The 24,921-nt window shown below is 40.1% G+C and overlaps 1 protein-coding gene across 2 annotated transcripts in view; it reads left to right on the top strand.

The window, feature by feature from the left end:
* MYZAP (myocardial zonula adherens protein) overlaps nt 1–14,414 on the top strand; it is an 85,690-nt gene extending 71,276 nt beyond the window's left edge. For both annotated transcript variants that reach the window (XM_069459449.1, XM_069459441.1), the window contains 2 exons: nt 6,469–6,569; nt 13,458–14,414. In XM_069459449.1, coding sequence (XP_069315550.1) covers nt 6,469–6,569; nt 13,458–13,554 — 198 coding nt within the window. In that variant the 3' untranslated portion in view covers nt 13,555–14,414. The remainder of the gene's footprint in view (nt 1–6,468; nt 6,570–13,457) is intronic.
* The last annotated feature ends 10,507 nt before the right edge of the window (nt 14,415–24,921 follow it).

Raw genomic sequence — 24,921 nt, 5'->3', positions numbered from 1 at the left:
AGTTTAGCCATTCACCTGACAAAATACATTGGAGTTGTTTCCAGTTTGGGGCTGTTGTGAATAAAGCTGCTATGAACATTACTGTAGAAGTCATTGTGTGGACATATGTTTTAATTCCTCTTGGGTAAATTCCTAGTAATGGGATAGCTGGGTTGTGGGGTAGGTGTAGGTTTAACTTTTTAAGAGACAACTTTTTCAAAGGGGTTGTAATATTTTACATTCCCACCAGCAGTTTGAGTATACCACTATCTCCACATCCTCACCTAGACTTGGTATTGCTGGCCTTTTAAATTTAGCCATTCTAAGGAGTGTATAGTGGTATCTCATTGTAGTTTCAGTTTGCATTTCTTTGGTGACTAGTGATGTTGAGCATCTTTTTATTTTTGAGCACCTTTTCACATGCTCATTGGCTATGTGTCTCTTTTTTTAAGTGTCTGTTCAAATATTTTGCCTATTTATTGAGTTTTTAGTTTTTTTATTATTGAGTTGTAAGAATTCTTTATATATTCTGGATTTGAGTCCTTTGTCAGATATATGTACTGTGAACATTTTCTTCCATTCTGTGACTTGCTTTTTCATTTTCTTAATGATATCTATTGAAGAGATTTTTATTTTTGGTTTTACTTTTGATAAAGTTCACTGAATTAATTTTTTCTTTTATGGTTTATGCTTTTTGTGTCCTAAGAAATCTTTCCCTACAGCAGGTCACAAAGATTTTCTCCTGTAGTTTCCTTCTAAGAATTTTATAGTCTTTGATTTTTTTATTTAGATGATCCATTTTGAGTTAATGTTTGTGTTTTCTGTGAAGTAAAGGTATTGATATTCTTTTTTCTACATAGATGCCCAATTCTTTCCTATTAATGTCCCTTTAATTTTTTACATTGATTATTTGTGTGCGTTCTTGTTTGCACAGGGGTGCACGCTCGCTCTCCTTTCACAGTCTAGCTAGGGGATTATCAATTCGGTTGATTTTTTTAAAAAAATTAAAATAGCTTTTGGCTTTATCAATTTTCTCTATTATCTGTTTTCTATTTTATTGAGTTTTGCTCTGATGTTCATTATTTTCTTCCTTCTAATTATTTTGGGATTACATTGCTCATTTTTTCCTAGCTTCTTGAGGTAGAGCCTTAGGTCGTTGATTTTAGACCTGTTGTCTTTTTTAATATAAGCCTTTAAAGATATAAATGTCCTTCTAAGCTCTGCTTCAGCTGCATCCCACAAACTTTGATATGTTGTATTTTAATTATCACCCAGTTCAAGATATTTTCTAATTTCAAACCTTGAGATTTTTCTTTGATTTATAGATTATTTGGAAGTATGTTTAACTTCCAAATGGTTGAGCTTTTCCTTGATATGTTACTGTCTTTTTATTTCCAATTTAATATTGTTATGGTCAGAGAACACACTTTGTATGATCTTCTTTTAAATTTATTGAGACTTGTTTTGTGACTCAGCATATAGTTTCTCTCAATTAAATATTGTGAAAAAATATATTCTGTTGTTGTATGTACTCTATAAATACCAATTAGGTTTAGGTGGTTGGTAATATTGTTCAGATAACTTATGTTTTTCTTGTTTTTTGTATAATTGTCCTATAAATTACTGAGAGAGAAGTGTTAAAATTACTTACTATGATTTTAGACTATTTCTTTCTTTAATTGTCAGTTTTTACTTTATGTATTTTGAAGCTCTGTTATTAGCTATGTACGCATTTTAAATTGTTATGTTTTTATGATGAATTCACCTTTTCCTTATGAAATGTTGGTCACTACGTTTGTTAATACTCTTTGTCTTGAAGTTTTTTTTAAATCTGATATTAATATAGCCATTCCTATTCTTTTATGTTTACTATTTACTTGGTATATCTTGTTCTATCCACTTAATTTCAACTGATCTGTATCTCTGTATTTGAAGTGAATCTCTTATAGACAACATATGGTTGGGACTTGCTTTTTTATACATTCTGATAGTCTCTGCTTTTTGATTGGAATATATAGTTTATTAACATTTTATTATATTGATATGACTGGATTTAGGTCTACCATTTCATTATTTGTTTTCTGTTTGTTCCCTCTGGTTTGTTTTGCTTGCTTGTTTGTTTTGTTTCTCTTTTCTTGCCTTCTTTTAGATTATTTCAATATTTGTTAGAATACCATTTTAATTTACCCATTGACATTTTGCTATATTTGTTTTCTATAATATTTTAGTGGTTACTCCAGGTATTACAATATACATCATTACCTGTTTGTAGTTTACTCAGAGATAATATTGTATCATTTCTTGTAAAATGTAGAAACCTTGCAATGATATAAGTTCATTTATCCCTCCCCCTGCTGTTATAATTGTCATATATATTGTATTTACATACATTATAAACCCACAATGTATGGTTTTCATTTTTGCTTTAACAATCATATGTACTTTAACGAAATGAAGAGAAACTAAAGTCTTTTATATTTACTCCTATACGTTCTATTTCTCATCCTCTTCATTCATTCCTGAAGGCCCAAGTTTCTCTCTGGTATCGTCTCTCTTCAGCCTGAAGAACTTCTATTTAGTATTTTGTGTAGGGCAGGCCAGGTGGTAAAAAATTCCCTTAGTTTTTCTTATCTGAAAGTAAGTTCTTTATTTCATCTTCATTATTGAAGGATACGGAGCTCTAGGTTGACAGTTTCTTTCCCTCAGTGCTCACTGTTTCTGGTTTCCATGGTTTCTGATAAGAAATCTGTGGAAATTCAAACGGTCGTGTCCCTGTATGTAACAGGCCGCTTTCAAGATTTTTCCTTGGTTGCGGTTTTTAGAAGTTTTACTATGATGTGTTTCTCTTTGAATTTATCCTGTTTGGGGTTTGCTGAGCTTTGTATATTTGTAAATTTATATCTTTCACCAAATTTGGGAAGTTTTCAACCATTATTTTTTAGAATATTATTTCTACTTTAGTTTCCCTCTCCTTTCTTTCTGTGATTCTGATATCCTTACATTAGGCTTTTAAAAATTGTTTCACAATCCATGAAGCTCCATTTGTTGTTTTCATTCTTTTCTTTTTCTACTTTTGATTTGATGATTTCTATTTACATATGTTTAAACAAGTTTACTGACCTCTTTTATCATCTCCAGTCTTTGCTTAAGTCCATCTAGTGAATGTTTTTTTTAAAGATTCAGGTATTGTACTTTTTTCTTCTAAAATTTCCATTTGGTTCTTTTTTATATTTTCTATTGATTTTTTTACTACTTCATTAATTATAAGCGTCTTCCTTTGCATCATTGATCATAGTTAGGATACCTGCATTAAAATCCTTGTCTGAAAATTCCAACATCCAAATCATATCAGGATTGGTGTCTGTCAATTCTCTTTTCCCTTGCGAATGGTTCGTATTTCCTGACTCTTCATATGTCATGTAATTTTGGATTATAATTTGGACATTGTGAATTGTGGAGTCTTTGGATGCTGTTTCATTGTTCTGAAGAGTATTGCGCTGTTTGTTTTATTCATTTTTATTTTATTTCAGAGTATTACAGGGGTACATACATTTTGGTTACATAAATTACTTTTGTACTGTGTGTTTATTTCAAAAGACAATGAATTTGGTTAGACCCAACTACACCCTGCTTACCTGTGATAGGTGATAGATCAGATCTCAGTTCAGTTCTATAGGCATTAGCTGCAAATTTCTATGTTTTCCCCACACATCAATGGTTCAGGGGTCTACCAGAGGCCTGAGCTGACTCTATCTATATGCAGAATTTGGGGTTTCCCCCTACTCTCACTCTCCTTTCTTGTCTTCCCTCTTACTCTTGGGAACCCAGGGCTCCTTCTTCTAGTTTCTTCTGCCAGGAAGATGGTCTTTTTATTGACTTTTCACTGTATCTGTGCTACCACCACCATGACTGTGCTGCTCTCAGGGCAAAGCTGCAAACAAAAAACAAAAAAATGAACAAAACACAGAGAATACAGAGAAGTGTGTGTCACTTGCTCCAAGTTTCACCTCATCTCCAACACTTGCCTGTCTTCTTTCAAATTCTCTAGAGACTTCATTAGTTGTTTTTGTATCTTTTATTCAGAGTGTATAGCTATCATCTGCAGCAGGGTCAGTGTGCCGAGCACATACTCCTGCATACTGGAAGTGCAGCTCTCTTTCAGCTGGGTAATTGCAATGGCTTTCCTGCTGTCTTTAGTCTTATTTCCCTCTAATCCAGTTTTCACTTTGGAGCCAAGTGATGAAAATGGATTCTGGTGCTGACCTTGCTCTTATATAAGATTAGCTTGTAACTTCTCGTAATGACTTTCACAGGCTTTCATAACTAACTCCTACCCACCTGTATGATGCGGGAAGCTGCCTTTTCTCAACCCAGTAGGTTTCCACAACTCTGGAATACTCATCCGCTTCATTTTTCTTACTTTATTTCCCTTGCCTAACTCCAGGAACTCCAGTCCCTCTCCCCATTTTGAGTTGGAGGTCCCCTCTGAGTTCCCTCTTAATATTCTGTGGGTCCCCTTGCAGTGGGACTTACCACATCGCTCTGTTATTTTCTACTCAGTTGTCTGTACTCCCACAAGACTGGGCTCCTCAAGGTTGGCAAATCATGTCACACCTCTTTAACTGCTAACTATGTCCCCTCACCTAGTTTCACACACTGCATAACATATGGTAGATACACAATAATTTTTCTACTGATTGCATTAAATTTCCATGAGTACAGATCGTTCCTTTCTGTGCCTCTGTGGGTGTCCGATGTGCACACAGAGAGTTCTCATGAAATAGAACAAAGGATTTGAGGCCATTTGTCCATTATTCACTGTGTATTAATTGGAGCATATTCCCTAACCTCATCTTTTATGCCCCCTTACTATAGGTACCACACCTAGCATTCTGCGAAATGCTCGTGATTAAAGTCTGTACACTAAGGAGAAGGCACTGGGGTTGCTGGAGCTTCCAGCAACGGCAGGCCTCTTCTGCCTTTCTCTTTCCGTGTGAATGGGAAAGTTCAGATGTTCCGGGGAAGCAGTGTGTGTGTGTGTACGTGTGTATGAATGTTGTTGAGCCCTGGCAGTAAGCCAACACCGTTCTTCCATCCTGAGGATCAGGTGATAGATTCAGAGCCCATAGATCTGTCGTAGCTTGTCAGCTGCTAGGGATTCTGGAATGCATTCTCTTCCTTTACACCATTTCCTGCTTATCAGAAGGGACCCAGAAACCTTTACATCGTGCAGAACGTAGGTTTGCACAAGAACTGCTGCTCTGCTCCTTGGTGTCACCCCTTCAGAGCAGGAGCTACTGAGCTGTAACCCACATTCTTTCTCTCAAAACAAATGAGCTTCTATTTCCATAGAACTTTTAAACTTTCACGTGTTATCTCTTGTCTCAGAAGAATGCCCCAGCTTCAGCTCCCACGTAAAAAGAAAAGACACGTGCTTTAATTTTTTCTAGTTATGCAAATAACATGCTCATTGTGAAAGCTTTTTTACATATCTATTATTTCAATAAATATTTATCTTGTATCTCGTATATGCCATGCTTCAAGAATACGACCAGGAAGATAGATATGGTCATTGCCTCATGAAAATTTAGTGTAGCATTACAGAAAATTGTATAGAAGAACTTTTTAAAAAGCATCCAAAAAACTCAATACACAGAGATAAGCACTGTTAACCTCTCTCAGAGTTATTTTGTGTGTTTTTGCCCTTGGGTTTCAGGCACCATCGCTTCATCTATTTTCATTTCAATATCCTCAACGCTCTTGCTCCTTCATCCTTCATTTCCCCCATGGGGCAAATTTCCAATTCCTGAGCATCTGATCTTCAACTTATGTAATGGTTGACTCTGGTCTGAAAAGAAACTATTCAGAATGCTAATTTGAATCCCAAGGAGCTTGTTCTACTTTATATGTTTGAGATTCTGAATTTTCCACACCTATGAAATACTAATTATTAAGTTATAGAGGTACTTCCCACTAAATTAAATTAATAGACTGACTCACTTTATAGCTTAATGAGGAGGTGTTAAAAGTTGAGCTGCACTTTATTTATAATGGCAAGGAAAGTGACAAATATCTAAATGCCTATCAAGTGACTAATTAAATAAAAAATGTATCCATACAATGGAATACTATGAACTAACCAAAGTAGTTTGTTGATGTAAAGAGAAAACTAGTAAACATGGAAAGATATATACCACAAATTGTTGACTGGAAAAAAAAGCAGATTATAGTATAAATTAGGATATTTTGTTTGTTTTCATTTATGTAAAATTGGATGCTCCTGTATGTACATGCACAGAAAGCTATCTATAAGGATTCAATCAAAATATTTCTTCATTATATAACTACTGTGTAAGAGATGCGCAATAAATACATTGTGATAAATTTCCACGCCATGGGAGGAGATCACACAATACATATAAATTGTATCATGTATATTGGTGGGGCAACATACTTTTTTTACTAAAAGCACTTTTTTTCCATCTCTAGAACAATGAACTACAAAGCAAGTTGGACTATTTGAGAGAAACCCAGGCCAAGACTGAAGTGGAAACCAGAGAGATTGGAGTGGGCTGTGATCTTCTACCCAGGTATTGAGGAATTTCCTGTTTTTTGTACTAAAATTCCTCTTTGACTTAAGAAAATACTTTACTGGGCTGTTCTTAACAGAATTGCATTCTTTCTATCAAAACTATTTCTGCAAAACTAAATGGTAGCTGCTGAGAGGTTCGACTGATTTCTGTGGGATCAGGGGCATTGTGCAGGTGGAGGGGAGAGTGAAGGGGAGAGGGGTTGGCCCTGGCAGTGAGCGCATGCATTTGTTCATTCATTCATTCATTCATTCAGCAAACAGCTGTTGAGCACCTTACCTGTGCCAGACAGTTATGACACAGAGAATGAGATTTGGTTCCTGCCCCAGAGTAGAGTCTGGAGGGAGAAAGAGGGGTCCAGGCAGAAGATACTTGTGATAATGTGAGACGGACATACAAGGTGCTGCAGTGATATAGAAGAGGGAGGGTCTCAGTCTTGAACAAAATTCATCTATTCTCCAGTGCTGTTAACAGTATTGTGCAACACTGGATCCAGTTCATAAATAATGATCTGCTTCAGTCATCAGCAGATAATGTGCTAACTATAACCCGGTGTGTTCTGTTGCTTTCCCGAGCTGGAGGACCGACCCGTTCATTGCTGAGCAGCTCCCATGCCTGCGTCTCTTCCTAGTGAGATTAGAGCCCACTAACCTGCCTTTGGCAACCAACTCACCATTTCTAGGTGCTCACAACTGTGCCTGGCCTAACGAGGACACAAAATAAGTTTACAGCAAGGATGCTAATGACATGTGATTTGTGATTTAGGCAATCAGAGTCACAAAATGTGTGTTATCCTGTGTGCAGGAGGGGGGTTCTTGTGTAAGCAGAGGCATTTGTGTGTGCTGTGCTAGACACAGTAGTCCAGAACAGTGTTGAATCCTGGAATCTTGCATGGTCACATATGGTGGGAACCCGCGATGAGCTGGTCACCAGGCTGGGATGTGGAATAGCTGGTTCTAGTCCTACCCCCCAGTGGCAGGATGCCTGCAGGCAGGTCTTTCTTTGCTGGGGCCTCAGTTTCCCAATCTATAAAGTCAGCGGTTTGGCCTGCTGACTTCTCAGGTCCCTGCCAGTTCTAACGTTGTACAATAAGGCCTCATTTCCCTACTTTACTTATTTTTATTCATTACCAACATAGTCTTTTTTGTTCATTAAAATGAGCCACTTTCAATTCTCAAAGAATTTACCAAAAGCAGCGTTAAGCTCTTTCACTGACAAGGTTCTCATTTACATTGCTTGCCTTCTCATAAAAGCAAAGCAATTGTATCATTCTCATAAGATTAACAAAAAATTTTAAAAAGAAAAAAAGGAAAATACCTAAATAGACTCTGGGTTTCATCAGTGTGTGGTACAAAGTACACGATGAAAATATAACTGAAAAGAATGATCAATTGTGTTCAAGCCCCCTTTTGAAATATAAATAATTTGGCCATTTCCCCCCTTTTTTATTTTTCAAATCCAAGTGGCTTAGTCCACTCTAATTGCCCACATAATAAATCTTGTTTGGCTAAGACGGGTACAAAACTATGTCTGAAAACAATAAATTGTTTTCTACTTCCCACATTTTGGCTTAAAACAAGCTTTTCAATTTGTATGCCCAAGTATAGCCTTGAGCCAACTTTTATGGCTGAGTTATGAAACCACAAAGCGGTTTTCATAATGGAAGTGCTGACAGACCCTTAACTTATGGCCACGGTGAACTTGGAAGCCACTTCAGGATCTAAAAGCAGCTTTTCCATAAATGTAACATTTGGTTTCCCCCAGGATCCATCTTAGCAGTTTAACTACCTAGGTCAATCAGCAGAGGAAATGAAAACTACATATCCGCGTTTCCGAAAAGGCAGAATAATATTTCATTCGTTTCCTCACAAATATTTATTAAGTGCCTACTATGTGAAGGGCGCCGGGCACGTCTGGGGGGCGAGTGAGAGATGCCTTTGGGGCAGTAGCTTTCCACCTGCACCTCTTGGGACTGCTTTACTCTGAGCTGGGGCTCCTGGGGAGGCCTTGGGGTGTCCCAGAGGATGAGGGGGGTAGTGAGGAGCTGGCCTGTGGGACCCCCACCCCCAACACCCTGAGAAAGTCAGCTTTCAGTCTCTTTTGTATATTGGATTCCAAGGTAGATTTTGTTAGAATAAAGAGGTCTATGATCAAAAACAAATTGGAACCCCGGGTCTAGTTTAATCCCCATGTTTTATAGATACCAACATTGAGACCCAGAGAGTCAAAAGTGATTAACCAGAAGCCACACAGCCAGGATCAGAACCAGGCCCTCTTGAGTCTTGGTGCAGTACATCTGTGCTTTGAAAATACGTAAGACATAGACAGTTGCTAAATGGTGCTGTGTATGTGCCAACAGAATTCCTAGTTCCTACATGGACTTCACATTTGCATCTAACTACTAAAAGATTCTATGGTATTTTCCAGAATAGTTTTTAAAGCTTCCTATTGATTGTTTTAGATCAATGAAAATATTGAATGAAGCCTCAGTTATGCAGCAGTGTTTTGTTCTTACTCCCCGTTCCTCTCCCACAAAGCACTCATCAGTGCGGTCCAGTCGGGGAGGCTCAGGCTGCCTGGGTTCCCTGCCCAGCCAGCTGCTAGCTGAGCGCAGCTGTGGTCAGGCTACTCAGTCTCTCCAAAGCTTCCACTCTTTCATCCTTAAAATTGGAATGAAGATGATAATGTCAAATCTCACTGGGTTTCTATGAGGATGAAATGAAAATGTGTATATAAAGCATTTAACATGGTAACCGGACCAAAGTGAAGCACTTAATAAACAGTAGCTACTATTACTATTAACTGAACCAAACCTCTGATTTGACATGCAGAATACTGTATCAAATATAAATGTCATTAATTTGTATTGGTGGTAATTAGTGATTTTATGAAATGGATTGATGGCCTAATTAAGTGTATAGTGCTTCAGTATGTATGAGCTCTTCAGCTGAACTATCAGTGGTTTGAGACCCCCTCTGGACACTGTGTAAAACCCCGGAAGGCCCAGTGCTTGATAAGGTTTCTACCACCTGAGACAGAAGAGGGTCCCTGTGTGTTCCAGGCACTGGGCTCACATCTCAGTGTAGAGTAGCATGACATGTCCTACACACTCATCCCAGACAACTGCAGGTGTTATATGCTGTGCTCCTGCTAAAGCATTTGACTTACAGCTATAGCTGCTCTATTTTTTTTTTTTTTTTTTGCTCTGTTGAAAAAAATTTACATTTAGTTATGCTCAATAAACATTTGTTGGATGAATGAATGAAAGGTACACACCAAATGGGGAACTTAGGCATCTGATCTCTTTTATAATATGATTTAGTTGTTTAATAAAGGCCTTGGATGGAGTGATTCCTGCTTATGTTTTACTTCTTTGTGTTTCTCTTTCTCTCTCTCTGTCTTCACTAAAATGTAAGCCCCATGAGGGAAGAGATTTTCGTCCATTTCATGAATTGTGGTCCCCCTGGGGGGCGGGCACTCAGTCAGTATTCATTGAATGGAGCCGTCTCCCTGCAGCATTCTGCAGTCCTTCCTGAGCAGAGGGAAGTATCCTAAGCCTGCTTCTTACCTTTGGAGAACTTTTCTCTCCTGGTTCTCACCCCACCTCCCTGGCCTGTCCTTGTTCATCTTCTTTGATGGCTCCTCTTCCTCTTCCAAGATCCTCACTGTGGGCGCTCCTCACAGCTCTGTCTTGGCTCCAGTAGTTCCTGCAGAGATCGCATCCAATCTCATAGCTTCCCCCCTCCTCCCTGTGGCTGAGCCCCAAGGAAGTGCTCACCTCTCTCTTGAGTACAAGTCCTCCTGCTGGGTGCCCCCTGCTGGTGTCCGCTTGGTCTCCAGACTTGCCATTGCATCGCTGAGCACGCCATCTTCTCCTTCAAAGTCACTTCCTCCTAGCAGTGGTGAAGAATAATACTGGCTTGAAAGTTAGACCTGGGTTTGGGTCCTGGTTCTGCTTCCTGCTACATCTGTAGCTTTAGCAAATTCCTAGCCTCTTTGAGTCTCAGTTTCCTCACCTTGAAAAGGAAGATGTTGGTGGTAACCCCCTCAGAAGCTTACTGAGAAGGTGTAAGTGAGACAACAGGCACAGAGCACCCAGTGTAAGTGGCTGCACTTTCACGCCTCTGTAGGTGCTGCCACGGCTTTCCCAGTGCCCTGCGCTCAGTGTATTGCAGGTGCTTCTGAGCCGTGGAATTGTTTTGCTCCCAGACTCATGCACTCACACGGAACATTCCTCCTGCCGCCAGCCTGCCTGAGACTGGCCTTGCCTTAGTCTGCTCTGTGCAGAACCGTCTCCCTGCCTCCACTTTCTCCTCCAGGGCTCCCCCTCCTTCGTCTAACCTTTGTGTTACATACATTTCTAGTGAGCAAAGATCTCATCAGAGAGGAAGGAGAGAGGGAAAGGGTGAGGAGGGACTGACTGTGGGTGCAGGGCCATTTAAACATCTATTTTTTTTTTAAAGACTCAGAAGTTTGGATTGAAAAGTTTGATATATTTTAATTAAACATACTGAGAACGAGTTCACATCATCTAGCCTTCATTTACAAAGAAAAGGGAAAAACCAAAAACCAGAAGACAAGAGACTTTTCTTTCTCCTGTCCCTTAGTAAAACTTGGTTTCCAGCAAACTCACAAATTATGTCTTAAGAAGTCCAATTTGATGGAAGATATTCCCCATGGCCATAAGTGCCTGGCACGTAGTAAGTGCTTTAAAATGCTTGCATTTTCATATTTCTGTTGCAAAGACCAGAACACAAAGTAGCTTTTTGTCAAAGCTTCATTTGCTGATTCTGCTATTGTTCCTCTCAGGGGAACTGCCCCTTTATGGATTAATAAAAGGTTAACAATAGCCTGAATGTGTTAAAGAAAATGGTTGGATTTCATTTCTGTGCTTGAAATTGTTTATGTTCTTAAAATCCTAGTGTTTCCCCATGATCAACTATATAAAATACCCCGCTTCTTTTTTGAAAGTTTGGGATATGAGAGTCTGTTTTTGAAACCCAGAAGGTTCACCTTTATAAATATTTCTGCATTTTATGGGCTTTTAGGATATTGTCACTGGAGACCATTTCTGTTATGTGGAATTTTCACAGGAGTTGGCACAAATCGCCATCTGGCTCTTGCCCCTGGCATTCCACTAAGCTGCCTGCTCAGGTCACTGGGGACTCCTGAATTGCCACATCCCACAGATTCTTCTTTGTGGCAGGTGACACTAAGAGCACCACTGCTTGCAACTTCCTCAATCATTGGTTTCCTTTGACCTTCATATGTGGAGAAATAGCTCCGTGCCTGGCCTTTGTGAGATGCTGGAGTCATTAAGATGATGAAGATGTGTTTTTCACCCTTAATTACACCTAGCAGTGGAGCCAAATGCATACACCAGTGGGTGCAGTAAGATGCTTCCAGTGGTGTGTCAGTGGGGAGCCTGCATGATAGTTGCTCCATAGTCAACCCTCAATGGTACCAGAGGAATCTTGCTAGAATAAAACTATGAGCATACCATGCCCTTCCTTAAAAACCTGTCACGGTTCCCTGACCCCGGGGCCCTTCTCCGTGGGGCCCCATCTGCTGCTGCTTTCCGCTGTGAACTCCTTGCTCTGGACATACCAACCGTGTCTCCGTCCGGCATCCACAGACTGAGTGTTCACCTTTGCCTTTGTACATACTATTCCTCCTGCCTGGAATTCCTGTCCCCTCTTTGCCCACCTGATAAATGCCAGGCATCCCTAACACTCACCTTCTCTGCGTGAATTTCCAGACGTGAATTTCCTGGTGATGCTAAATTGTTCTGCCCTCAGTTTGCCCATAATGTGTTCATTCTTATATTGCTCAGGGTCCTGGCAGGAAGGGAAAATTGAAGAGAGTTAAATGAAGGGATGATTTATGAATGTTTGGGCAGCTTTAAAGGAAATAGACGAGGAACAATGGCATGCTCTGGAGCTAGTAAGAGTGGCAGCTGTTACCACCCTGTTCTTGAAGAGGCAGGGGGAGGGACCCAGGGGAGCTGTGCTGTGGCTGCAGCCTGGCTGGGAGGGGACAAATGTCCTGACCTCTCTGTTTGCTCATTCCCTGAGCCTCTGCTGCCATCTCTCAAGTGCAAGGAAGGACCTGGAAGCCCATGGATGCTGGCCTTCAGGTCAGCTTCCCAGAGCACAGAGCAGGGTGGAGAAGGGGAGGGCAGATCTGGGTGCCCAGAGAACATCCAGCACAGCTCTGTCCGTCTCTGTGATAGTACCTAGCACAGTATATTAAAATTATTGGCATACGTATCTTTTCCACCAAATTATGAGTTCCTTGAATGCATGTTTTATATTTTTCTGAATCATGGATGCCTACTACAGCCTTTAAAAGTTAACAAAGATGATGGTTCTGTCACAGTCTGTTCAGGCTGCTATAACAAAATACCCGAAGCTGGGTGGCTTATAAACAACAGAAATTTATTTCTCACTGTTCTAGAGGCTGACAGTCTAAGACCAACATGCCAGCAGATTTGGTGTCTGGTGAGGGCCCACTTTCTGGGTCACAGACGGCACCTTCTCGCTGTGTCCTCACATGGCAGAAGGGATGCCGGGTCTGTCAGAGGCCTCTCTTACAAGGGCACTAATCCCATTCGTGAGGGCTCCACCCTTATGACCTAATCACTTCCCAAAGGCCCCACCTCCTAATGCCATCACCTTGGGGGTTAGGATTGCAACATAGGAATTCGGGGGGACATAAACATTCAGTCTATGGCGGGGCCCTTTTGTAATGTTTAAAGGAAATATTAAAGTGCATTATTCCAGTCTTTTTAATAAGTGCTTAAACACCATTTCCTAGAGTCGCTTTATCACGTGAAGAAGATGGAAAGTTTTGTCTCATCTTCTTGACCTGCTTTTTCTCATTTCTCAGCCAAACAGGCAGGACTCGTGAAATCGTGATGCCTTCCAGAAACTACACCCCGTACACAAGAGTCCTGGAGTTAACCATGAAGAAAACTCTGACTTAGGCACTTGAAGACACGCACTTTTTATAGACGGACAAAGGCCCTGGAACCCTGTGGCTTGAAGTCCAGAGAGGGTGGCTGTTTCCTCGTATACACAGAGTAAGCCAGGATGGACACTGCTGAGCTTCTGATCCGCTTCCGAGACAGGAGGGAACGTGAAGGTGGAGGGGGCAGGTGAGGGGGAGAGATACAAGGTCACATTTCACACACACACCCGGCATACGCTGCTGTGCTGCATCATCATTTCTTCTCCATGTAGACACTGAAACCCCATCGGGAGATTCCCTCGCAGTTTATTTTCTGTTTTGCTAGACTTTGGCTGGGAAGGAGGAGGGCATTAATTTGAAATTTCATGTTATTCACGCCAGGAACATTCGATGCAGCACGAAGGTCTTGTTTACCCATAAAAGTATTAGAGGCAGTGTTTCTCTGGTACAGGGAAGCCTGTCTGCAGGGAGCATGGGCACCTGGCAAAACTTGAACCTGGAGGGAAGGATTTCCAGCCTGCAGGTGCTCTTACCTCTTGGCCCCGAAGATCTGTGCAGGGCCGTGGGAGCCACGGTTAGAGACTTGTGTGGCCCAGACAAGCTTCATTCTGATGTGCTAATCTCTTGGTTTCATTTGTGCCTTACGCCTTTATTGGACCAGCTGAAATCACTGTATTTATTCAACTTGTGATTTTTTTTTTCTTTATCACTTTAAAGAGAATTTTGTATGTCGTGGAAATTTAATAATCGAATGTTTTCAGTATCAATGGGTGTTTTTGTTAAATGAATGAATAATCTGTTCATGCATGCTCTACTTTGATATCATAACCTATGTCCACATATGTTTAATAAATATCATATATTTTGTTTTACTAATGTTTCTCTGTGTTTCTTCCACGACTGTGTAGAAGCGATAGGGAGCAAATCAGGCTCTGGAATGAATGTCAAAGTCAGATCACGTGATCCTTCAAGCAGCACAATCTGCAGGCGCATTTATAAGCCATAAGATTGTGTGTGTCTTCTTAATCCCTGAAATGTATTTAGTTAACCCACCTTCTGGAAAGAGTAAGATACATTCATGATCACAAAATACAAATGTAGTTTTTACTTTTAAGAATCTTCTCTTTGCCTAAACTCCCCACCTCTTGCTCTCCACACTTCAGAAATAAAGAAAAAAGAGAGAAAGAAAGAACATAAGCAAAGCAACTCAGCTGGATACATCACTGTGAGTCAGGATAGCGTAAAGAAGAAAATGTGCATTTTGGTGCCAAGTTTCTATTTAAATTCAGTCTGTGGGACCTTGGACAAGTCATCAAAGCTCTCTGAATATGAGTTTCATCCTCTAAAAATCGAGGATACTCACGCCTACTTGATAGGTTGCTGTGAACCTCTTGAGGTAATTCCCACAGAGGGACTAGCATGCTGGGCACATAGGCAGCACTTGTGTCATCCTGGAGGTTTGTTGGAAGCACTGTCACCCTGCTTGGCCCTCACTAATGGGGGTGTTTCAGCACGGGAAGCCATGCCCTGCAGCAGTCGCCCAGGAGGAGCATTTAGTGAAAAGGCCTGTCGTTAGGACCAGGAGATAGGGAAGCTGGACTCCAAGAATGGCAGAGGGTGCCAGGAGCCCATGCCCCTGGCGAAGCAAGTCTGAAAGCAGTTTCTAAATGAAACACAATGACTTAAAGAATATCGGTTTTAATGAGATCAAGGCAGAAATGAAAACAGCTCTGCAAACACTTCCATATTCCCTCCCTTCTCTCTCAAAACAAGCAAGAAAAAGAAAAACTTAGTAATTTTAAATTTAAAGAATGCCGGGGATCATTCTACAGCTGGGGGCTTTGTATTTTATAATATACCTTCAACATACGGAAAACTCTAAACATGATGTAAACTATTCAGAAAGACTATTACAGAGAATTCCTAATTTGTACAGATGGAAACTGAAAGAAACTGAGAGACGATCCTTTGTCAAAACCAACTCTAGTGAGCCCCCAGCCCTCCATCAGAAAGGGTGAAATTCATCAACCTCTTCCTGAGCAAGGGTATTATGTAAAATTGGGGGGATGAACTCTAATATTACACAGTAAACTTACCTCACTGAGATGAAAAGCAGCAGTGTATGTAAGGCTTTCTTTAAATAAAAAATAACATCTTATAATAATGCTTCTAATTAATATTTTCATTCCAGTCCTTCCAGACTTTCTTAAAACATACATGCACACATAAACACACCCTACTTATTTTGTTTTGTTTTTAAAACAAATATGACCCTATACTGAGAAGCAGAATCATGTGACTTTTAAGAACGTGGGACGCTCTGGAGTACAACTGCCTGAGCTCAGTCACTAGTGTGCATGTGGGTAAGTCACAAATCTGTCTGAGTCTCCGTGAAATGGAAACAGTGACAGTTCTTTCCTAATGGGGTTGGTGTGCAGAGTAAATGAGTTAATCCCTGTGCAGTTCTTAGAATAGAGCTTGGCACATGGTAAGCTTGTAATAGATGCTGCCTGTTATCAATATGTACTTTTGTAACCACTTCTTGCTCATTATGTTATGATCATATATATATCAAAGATTATATACATGATCATTACATACATATACACAGACTGTCTATATAATCTACAGTATTGCACAATTAATTGGCTTCCATTGTATTGATACACTGTGATTTACTCAACCTATCCCTTAATGTTGTAATTTTGGAAGCTGTCTTTACTCTTTCTAAAGCAATCCTCTGATGAACCATCTTGCGCACATGTCTTTGTACACTTCCTTAATTATTTTCTCCAGATAAATTCCTAGAAGAGAAATTGCCAGGTCAGAAGTCATGCAACTAGTGTATGTACTCTACTTGGTGCATATGGTCCAATTTGGCCTGTGGAAATTTGTATCCATTGAAATTCTCCAACAGGTTGAGAATGTAATTTTCTGGCCCCCTTGCCAACATGAGAAATGCGCAACAGAGTGTATAAAATTGCTTTCTGTAGGCACAGCTACCCCACAAACAGGCAGTGAAAAAAATTCTTTCAAGATATTGCCTTTGGATACCAGAGCTCAGGGACCTACAGAGGTGAGCGGGGGGCCTAGAGGTGTTGCTAGGGCCGGCGAGTGCCTGGGCAGCTGACAGGAGACAGGATGGGGCTCAGATGGAGCAAGTGTCTCTAAGGATCCAGAAATCAGGGAAGGCCTGATGCTTCGTGAGCCAGTTGTGGAGACAGAAGAAGCTCAGGCCACGTGCCTGAGATGGGGTTTGACTCTGGGTGGGCCATGCCCCATATTTCAGAGAGAGCCTGGGAGAGAGGACCAACATTTGGAAAGTGCTTGGAGGGTGCATCAACCAAGGATGAGCCCTGAGCTGGTCCATGTGTCTCCTCTGAGCATCCACCTTCTCCCCAGTGAGTGCCATCTGCCTGCTCCAGGAACTCTAGGGAGGTTACCAGGGCAAGGAATGGGGGTGATAGGAAGGGCAGGATTCCTTCTGGTCCTGGCTCAGGCCACATTGGGCCATGGTGCTGTTCTTGATACCCAGACATAGAGGCCCAGTTCGGTTCAGCCAGCACATGCCAGGTGCTGGGAAGACAAAGATGGGCACCTCAAGACCCTCGTGCTCTCCAAAGGCTTTCCCAGAGAGTCCTGCTCCTCCTGATTTTTCCCATCTCTGAATCCCAGGGCCACCAATTCTTGGCCCCCTCTTTATTTTTACATCTCATAAATGATCATCATGTCCATTTCCTGTCTCTCCAATGACGTAAGCTCCTCAGGGGCAGGGACACCGCTAGTCATTTGGAGGGAATCCATTCCAAACCTTGATAAGCAAGAAGAATTCTACAAATGAAAAGTATTCCAGAAAGAGCCTCGCTGGGGGGGAAGTAGAGGAGACCAGGATTTACTGAGCTAGACACTGCACATTTACACTGAGCCTTTACCACGGTCCTGCCTGGAAGATGTTATTATCACCATTTGTGGATAAGGAAAGTGAAACTCAAAGAGATGTGCAAATTGTACAAAACCACTCAGACCTATCTGATTTCAGAACAAACGTGAGAGGCCTGGCCGGTCCCAGGTCTGCCACTGAATCACAATGCCCCCTGGTCAGATCCCTGCAGCACTCTGAGACTTCATGCCCTCGAATGCAGCTTTGCCTGTGAAGTAAATGGAATTGCATCCCCCTGCATAGGCTTGCTGTGCAGATCACGTGACAGCATGGATAAATGTCCCAGCACTGTATCAGAGATATGCCAATAACTGATACCGGCTATTATTGCTAATAATTACTGGAAAGTGGTATTGCACCAAGAATATTTGCAAACCCAAGGAATTCCTCTTACTGGACACATATTACAGCATGCTAGTGAATACTAGTGTTTGTATTACACTTAATGAATACCAGTGAATAGGATCGTGCAGTAGAAAAATAGGGGCAGGGGAAATGTGGCTGGATAAACGGGAGATTAAACAAACTGTATCTCCTTTTCCTTACATGTGAATTTGAGAATAATCCATTTGACTTTGTCAGGGAAGGAAAGGCCTAAAAAGGAGATGAAGATGAGTTTCTAAAAAGAGAGACCAGAGGCAAAGAGACCGGAGGGAGACTGCTGCCAAAATTTAGGGTAATTTGTTAGGCAGGATTAGATACCTAATATATAGTGTGAAGTATATAGTGTTTTTTTGGGTTTTTTGCTTGTGTATATCCAATTGTTTTAGCATCATTTTTTGAAAAGACTACCCATTTTCCACTGAGTTGCTTTTGCACCATTGTTGAAAATCAATTGGCCATATGTGCACAAATCTATCTCTGTACTCTCTCTACTGCTATGTTGATCGAGTTGCCTATCTTGACACCAACACCACACTATCTTGATTACTGTAGCTTTATCATAGTCCATTATGTCAGGTAGTGTAGACTTTCCCATTTTGTTTTTCTTTTTCAAAGTTGTTTTGGCTATTCTACGTCTTTTGCATTTCTGCATGAATTTTACAGTCTGTCATTTCTACAAAAGGGCAGTTGGGATTTGGATGGGGATTGCACTGAATGGACAGATCACCAAGGATAGCACCAAGACCTCTCTGTGAGTGTCAGGTCAGCTGTGGCAACACTGTGGGGTACTGGTCAATACTAGTCAGGATGTCAGGGGCTGCTTTTCTCTTCCTCAGCTGGAGAGGTACTGGCATAATAAAAACTTCCATAACGTATTTTGATAAAAGTATAATACAATCTTTGTGGAATTCCAAACAAAATATTATAAGAAACATTCATTTGTGCCCAAGGGCCATAAAACTGATGTAATTTGAATGTAATAAAATATAAATAAATGGCAAACAGTTCTTGAGGGTTTTCTCTTAATTTTTCAGGTTTTAACATAGAGCATTTACAGGATTCACCTTCCTGAATCAGGGGTGGGAGGGGGGTTGAGAAATAATTAGTAGGCAATTTTTTGGCCCTGGGACTTTTCTTGTAAATGTTTTCTTTGGCAGCTATACTCCTGAGAACAGGAAGTTACTCTCTTGTTACAGATTTAAGACTTTTCTGAGCCAAATAACAGAAAGCAGGATTAGTTCTGAAATGAAGGGGGAAGAAAACAACTCTATGCTCTTGTTGGAGATTAATGACATCTTGCAAATATTTTAATTCTCCCCTTTCCTCTTAATTTGCCACCTCCTAAACAAAACACACTCAGACTGAAGAAAAACTTAACTGGTCACTTTGTAGCCCAACCTTAAAATAAAATATTTTTATGGTACCCAAAAATTTATTTCATCATTTTGGGGAGGGGTTAGAGGGAAGGAAAGTAGGGCTGTCTCAAGTTCACCTATATTTGTTATAAAATCCCCAATATGAAATTTAGAGTATAAAATGTAGTTTTATGTAAAGATGCTAATGTTTCCATGGTAATCATAAAGATTCATGATTTTCTTTGACCTTTTTAAAATGGCTTTTGTTATAGATAAAATGTTTAATCAAGCTTTGTAAATAATGCCTACATATTGTTTGAGATTATAGCAAACAATTCTTCAGGAATTATTCAAAATGGCAAGATTATATCCTTTGACTAGAGCACTTATTAGTCTGACTATAAAACAAGGAAACTGAAAAGACTAAATCCTTATGGAAGGGCCTGCTAAGATAAAAATTCAATTAAAATCTAATTTTTATACTTGATTCTAAAAAAAATTTGTAATTTTGGTGAAGTTGATAATCTGGAGGAACATTAATTCCAGGAATTATCTGAGAACCATTTGGGAGGGTTCTTAAAACACAGGAGGCATAAAGAAAACTGAGATTTAGAGGTAAAGGACACTTTCCTGTAACAAGTGTATATCTTCTAGTGATCTAGGAAGTTTCCATGGTATTAATTGTAGCCTCTCAGGAGAGAAAAGAGTTGGGCTAAATTTTTTTATTTACATTTGCCCCCCTTCCTATGTTCAAACTCAAATGCCCTGGTACCCAGGAAGTTTGCTAAAGGTGGAAAGGTTGGGGTAATGGGGGTGAGCACCTGTTGGGGGGGATGGGGAGGATGCTCTCCTGGACTATGAGTACCTGCTCATCCTAAAGTCACTCAAATTCATAATTTTGAAAAACACTGTGCTGCCAAACAAATCCATCTATAGATTGGATATGGCCAAAGAAATACAATTTGCAGCACTTGATTTACATTACCTAATGTTTTTCTTTCTGTGTATGATAAAGAAAATATTTACTCCTTCAAACTAACGTTTTCTTCAGTCTGCTTAAAGTGATGTTCCTCTCACATCATTCATTATAGTTTGCTTGTCTTCTACTATTTTGGTGACTTCACTTTTTTTAGCCTTATAAACAATCTTAAATTGCTCAGAGCTGTCATCCATTAGATATAAAAATTAAATTAAGCCCAGGAATTCTAGGTGATTGAAAACATTATCCAGTCCCGTAAGATATGAGCAACTAAGGGAGTGTGGTGAAGGTTGATAAACCCAAAATTTCATCAATGTTGGATGAGTATTTATTTAAAGGGAGCTACCTGCTTCCTGGTTTGACTGCATACCAAATATTTCTTCTCAACATTTATGAGCTTAAATAGATGCAGATGTTGCCAAAGAATGTATCATAACATTAATCATCCTGGAATCATGTAATTTAAGTGTTGAAAGGCATCTTGGAGTTTGTCTGGTTTAATACTCTCATTTTAAACAGGAGGAAAGTGAGGTCCAGAGAAGTTAACTGACTTGCCACAAAATTAGTGGTACACAGCCGCACGCCCCTAAAAGCAGGGGCGAGGACTGACCAGTTTTAGACCACCACCTTCATGCTCTCATCTGGGTTGTCCTATGTACTATGCTTGACTATTCTTGCCTCCACATTTTTGGGAAGAAAATCAAGGAGGATTTTTTTCCTGAGTAATTCTCCCAACTATATATTTCATGGACATCCCTTATTCCTCCTCTCCTTCTGCCTCTAACTGACGCTTTTCAGAGCTGTCTTCTTTTTATGCAAGACAGAAATCAAAGGTGATCAGGCACTTGATTTTGGGCAGGCCTAGTGAGAGGAGAGGGGTAGTCAGCTGTCTCTAACCCAAGCCTGCTAACGATCAACAGTTTTTTCACTTTGTGGTCTCTGATGTACATCAGACTCCAAAGACTGAGAGCTGTGATGTGCTGACACTGCAGTGGACACCCATTTCTTCTTTCCCTCCACTGAAGGGACAACTCCCTCCCCAGAGAAACCTGAAAGGATAGAATGAGGTCTCACCCTATAGTGACTCTGCAAATTGCCGCCCTTACTTCTTTTGTTTTCTCATAAATATATATGCAAGCTGTCTTTCCTCAAGCACAAAGGAAGCATAAACATGGTTTATCTGATCATATTTTATGAATTAGGTAATTTTTATAGCCAGACTTATGATATACAAGGTTCTGGATGTTTTATGAAAAATCTTAGATGAAGTCCATTTAATTAGAGGACACTCTGCTCTGCGGCATGGAATTTGAACCAATTCTAAGCAATTCTAAGGTGTTCATGTCTTCCTATTTTCCTTTTTATTTGCCCTACGTATTCTCCAAATCAGGGAGATGAGGTCCTTTGGGGTCTTCCTACTACCCTAAACTCACTGCTGTAATATTCTCTCTGGTTTGTCCTTTTTCTCAGATTGCTCAAAATTCTATTTTCTCCCTTTCTCTCCTAATCAAATTCCACTTTTTTTAGTGTAGGTCATCACCTCAGCTAGGTTTTTATGAGAAAGCCACTTGGAACTAATTCATGCTCATATGTAAATGACCAATAGACCACAACCTTTCTAGAAATATCTATGGTTTCAAAGGAAGATCCTTGTTAACCAAATAATCTTCTTATTGGTGGAATTTCAGCTAATTTGTCAAAGGGGAGCAAAATAAGTCAAGGCAAAGGGAAGGTATCTAGATCTTGTTTAAGATTTTATATCCTAAACTGAGAGGAGGGGCCTTAGCCACAATGTCTATATGGTCTGTGCTACAGATCAGTACATGTGCTCTTTAAAGGACGTTTTTTTCCGGTTTGTGACTTGATTCATATAAAAACAAAAATCTTACCGAGGTTTATTATTTGATCACAATTGGTCACATATCTAACCAACAATCTTTATTAAATTTGCTAATTAAAGACTAAAATTACATGAAATTTCAGAGAACCAAACATTTAAAAACTATATATATGTATATATTTTATATTGTGTCTTTCTACGCTATCAAGATCATAAAACACAGTAGTGGTCTGAAATGGGACGTTTGTCACTAAACAACACTCAACCACGTGAAGGTCTGAAGAGAAAAGAGTTTTTTTTCCTCCAACTTGAACCTGAGATTTTCTCACCAGAGTCTTTGTATTTTTTTTTCCGTGGGCAACTGCCCCCTTGATTAATCCCATTTCCCTTAGTCCTGGTTTTTCCAAGCAGCTGAGCAAACAAAGATGCAGGCGGCCATTTTAACGTGCTTCCTCCCTCAGACCCTCTGGGATGGGCCGTCAGTTCATCCTGTTCACAGACCAGCCGCCTGAATGGCTCGGAGAAAGCAACGAGGATCTTCTGTCAGGATTAATTTTAATAGGCCACAGTCTGTCACCCGGGAGCCATAGCCCCAGCAAATGGCTTTAAATTTACTATTTGCTGATAAAAAGGGAGATATGAGCTGAAAAGTTGGTTCCTCATTTTAAACAATTTGGATAACTAATGCAAGAATTTACTTTCAGTGTGGAGTGCATGCACTTTACAACCTACACCCTTGAGTAGCTGAGGAAAATCTTTTGTGGCCATGGGATCATGGTGAAATATAAAGAGGGGCAACGTGACATTTTTGCAGAAGTATGGAATGTTAGAGGTGGAAGGGAAATAAGTTGTCTATCTGTGAATTCCTAGGGACTTATGGAGCTTGATGTTTCTGATTTCTGTGCAGAGAAATGTTATTCCTCTTTCTGCCCCTTCCACTTTTTTGTCTCCCTCTTTGCTAGTTCCTTTCTCTTTCCTTTTTTCACTGTTTTTCTCATACCCCAATTCCAGTGGCCTGTCCCCTCTCTTGTTTCCTTGCCCCTAGCGGGCCAGACTCCTGCTGTGTGCCTGTGAGGCTCTGCGCTGAGGGTACCTGGGGCAGTGGGGGACAATGGCCCATAGATGAACCAGTCCAGAGGTCCTAGTGCTTGTCTCTCCCCCTATAAACTGAGAGGAAGCAGTTTGGGGAATTGACTGGAAGGGGAGGTTTGGTAAAATGGTACACAAATGCCAGCCATTATTGTTCAATAAAGTCTTAGGTGTGCTATTCTTAATTAATTTTTCATTAACTATGGCTGTGGTTTGGTTTGTTTAAAAATTCAGCATTCCCAACTGGATGCTTCAAAACAATCATGAAAGAAAATAGAATTTGCTTCCTTCCTGTTTATGACCCTTGGTTCCTTCCCATCCTTTCCCTTCCAACCCACCCCTCTCAACCCTTGTGGATTATGTCACTTGTTCATAGAGAAAATGTTTTCCACGTTCCTTTTAAAACATAGTTTATAGCATAAAAAATGTTTGGTGCAAGTTCTGTAATCCTTCTTACATGTCTGAGCCAGAGCACTTGGGCAAGAAGGCTGGTGGCTAAAATTAAACAAAACAAAACAAAACAAACAAACAAAAAACAAGTGCCAATGAGGATGTGTAAAAAACGGGAACTGTCAGACATTGCTGGTGGAGAGCAAAATGGTACAAGAACTCTGTAAACAATTTGGCAGTTTCTTATAAAATTAAACATTCATGTGCCATAGGACTTACTGATCCCACTCCCAAGAGAAATGAAAACTTATGTTCACACAAAAACCTATACACAACTTTTTACAGTGACTTGATTCATAATCACCAATAACTGAAAACAATTCTTCAACTGTTAAATGCATAAACAAACCCATACGATACTATATCCACAGAATATAATACTACTTAACAATAAGAAGGAACAAACTCCTGAAACATGCAATGGCATGCATGAATCTCAAAACCATTATGCTAAGTGAAAGAAGCCAGACCCAAAAGGTTACTGTATGAGTCCATTTATATGACATTCTGGAAAAAGCAAAACTCTAGGGACAGAAGACAGACCAGTAGGTGCCAGGGGATGAGGTTGGGTGGAGCAGTTGACTACACTTTTTTGGGATGATGGAACTGCTCTATGTCGTGATTGTGGTGATCATCACAGAACTGTATGCATTTGTCAAAACTGAGACTTATACACTAAAAAGGGTGAATTTTACTATATGTAAATTATATCTCAATAAATCTGACTTAAAAGAAATACACAGTATTATGGTTTTGTGGCCATTCATGCCCCAACTTTGACAATCAATGTGGGAAAACAGAGGAGAGCTGCCTGTAAGCCTTAAAGATTGTTAGCTTTTATTTTTAACTCTGTAGGGACAAATGGAAATCATTCCCAGGTTTTGTTTTTGTTTTTAATCATGTTCGAACAATGTTCTTGCGAAGCTTGGTGGCAATGGGATGTCTATAAGTCATCTTGGTAGCACTTCATGTGACTGCTGGAATTTTCCTTTCAATGTTTTGTTTTGAATTTTTCTTCCTTTCAAACCTAGCCAAGTTCATTAGTTTACTATGAGGGCAATATTCAGGGGATTAATCCAAGTACCATTGGAAAAGTGATTTAGATTTTTTTTTAATTTAATGAGCATTGAAAAACAAACAAAACCCCCAAACACTTGTCTAGATTCATTTCTATAACAGATGAGCGCTTTGACATGCAACTGGAATTCTTTAGCGGAGAATATCTGTCTGTGGTTTGTGGGTTCCATTTCTTCTCAAATGTTTGCCTGGTTGGTTCAGCTGCAAACAGGTAAAACCTGGGGCACTCACTGTTTCTCTCTTTGGTCATTTCTCCATTTTATATCCTT

This window comes from Eulemur rufifrons, chromosome 2 (genome assembly GCF_041146395.1).
Source record: "Eulemur rufifrons isolate Redbay chromosome 2, OSU_ERuf_1, whole genome shotgun sequence".
Lineage (NCBI taxonomy): Eukaryota > Metazoa > Chordata > Mammalia > Primates > Lemuridae > Eulemur > Eulemur rufifrons.
Note: the sequence above shows the minus strand (reverse complement) of the source record. Positions and strands in the feature narration are given on the sequence as shown.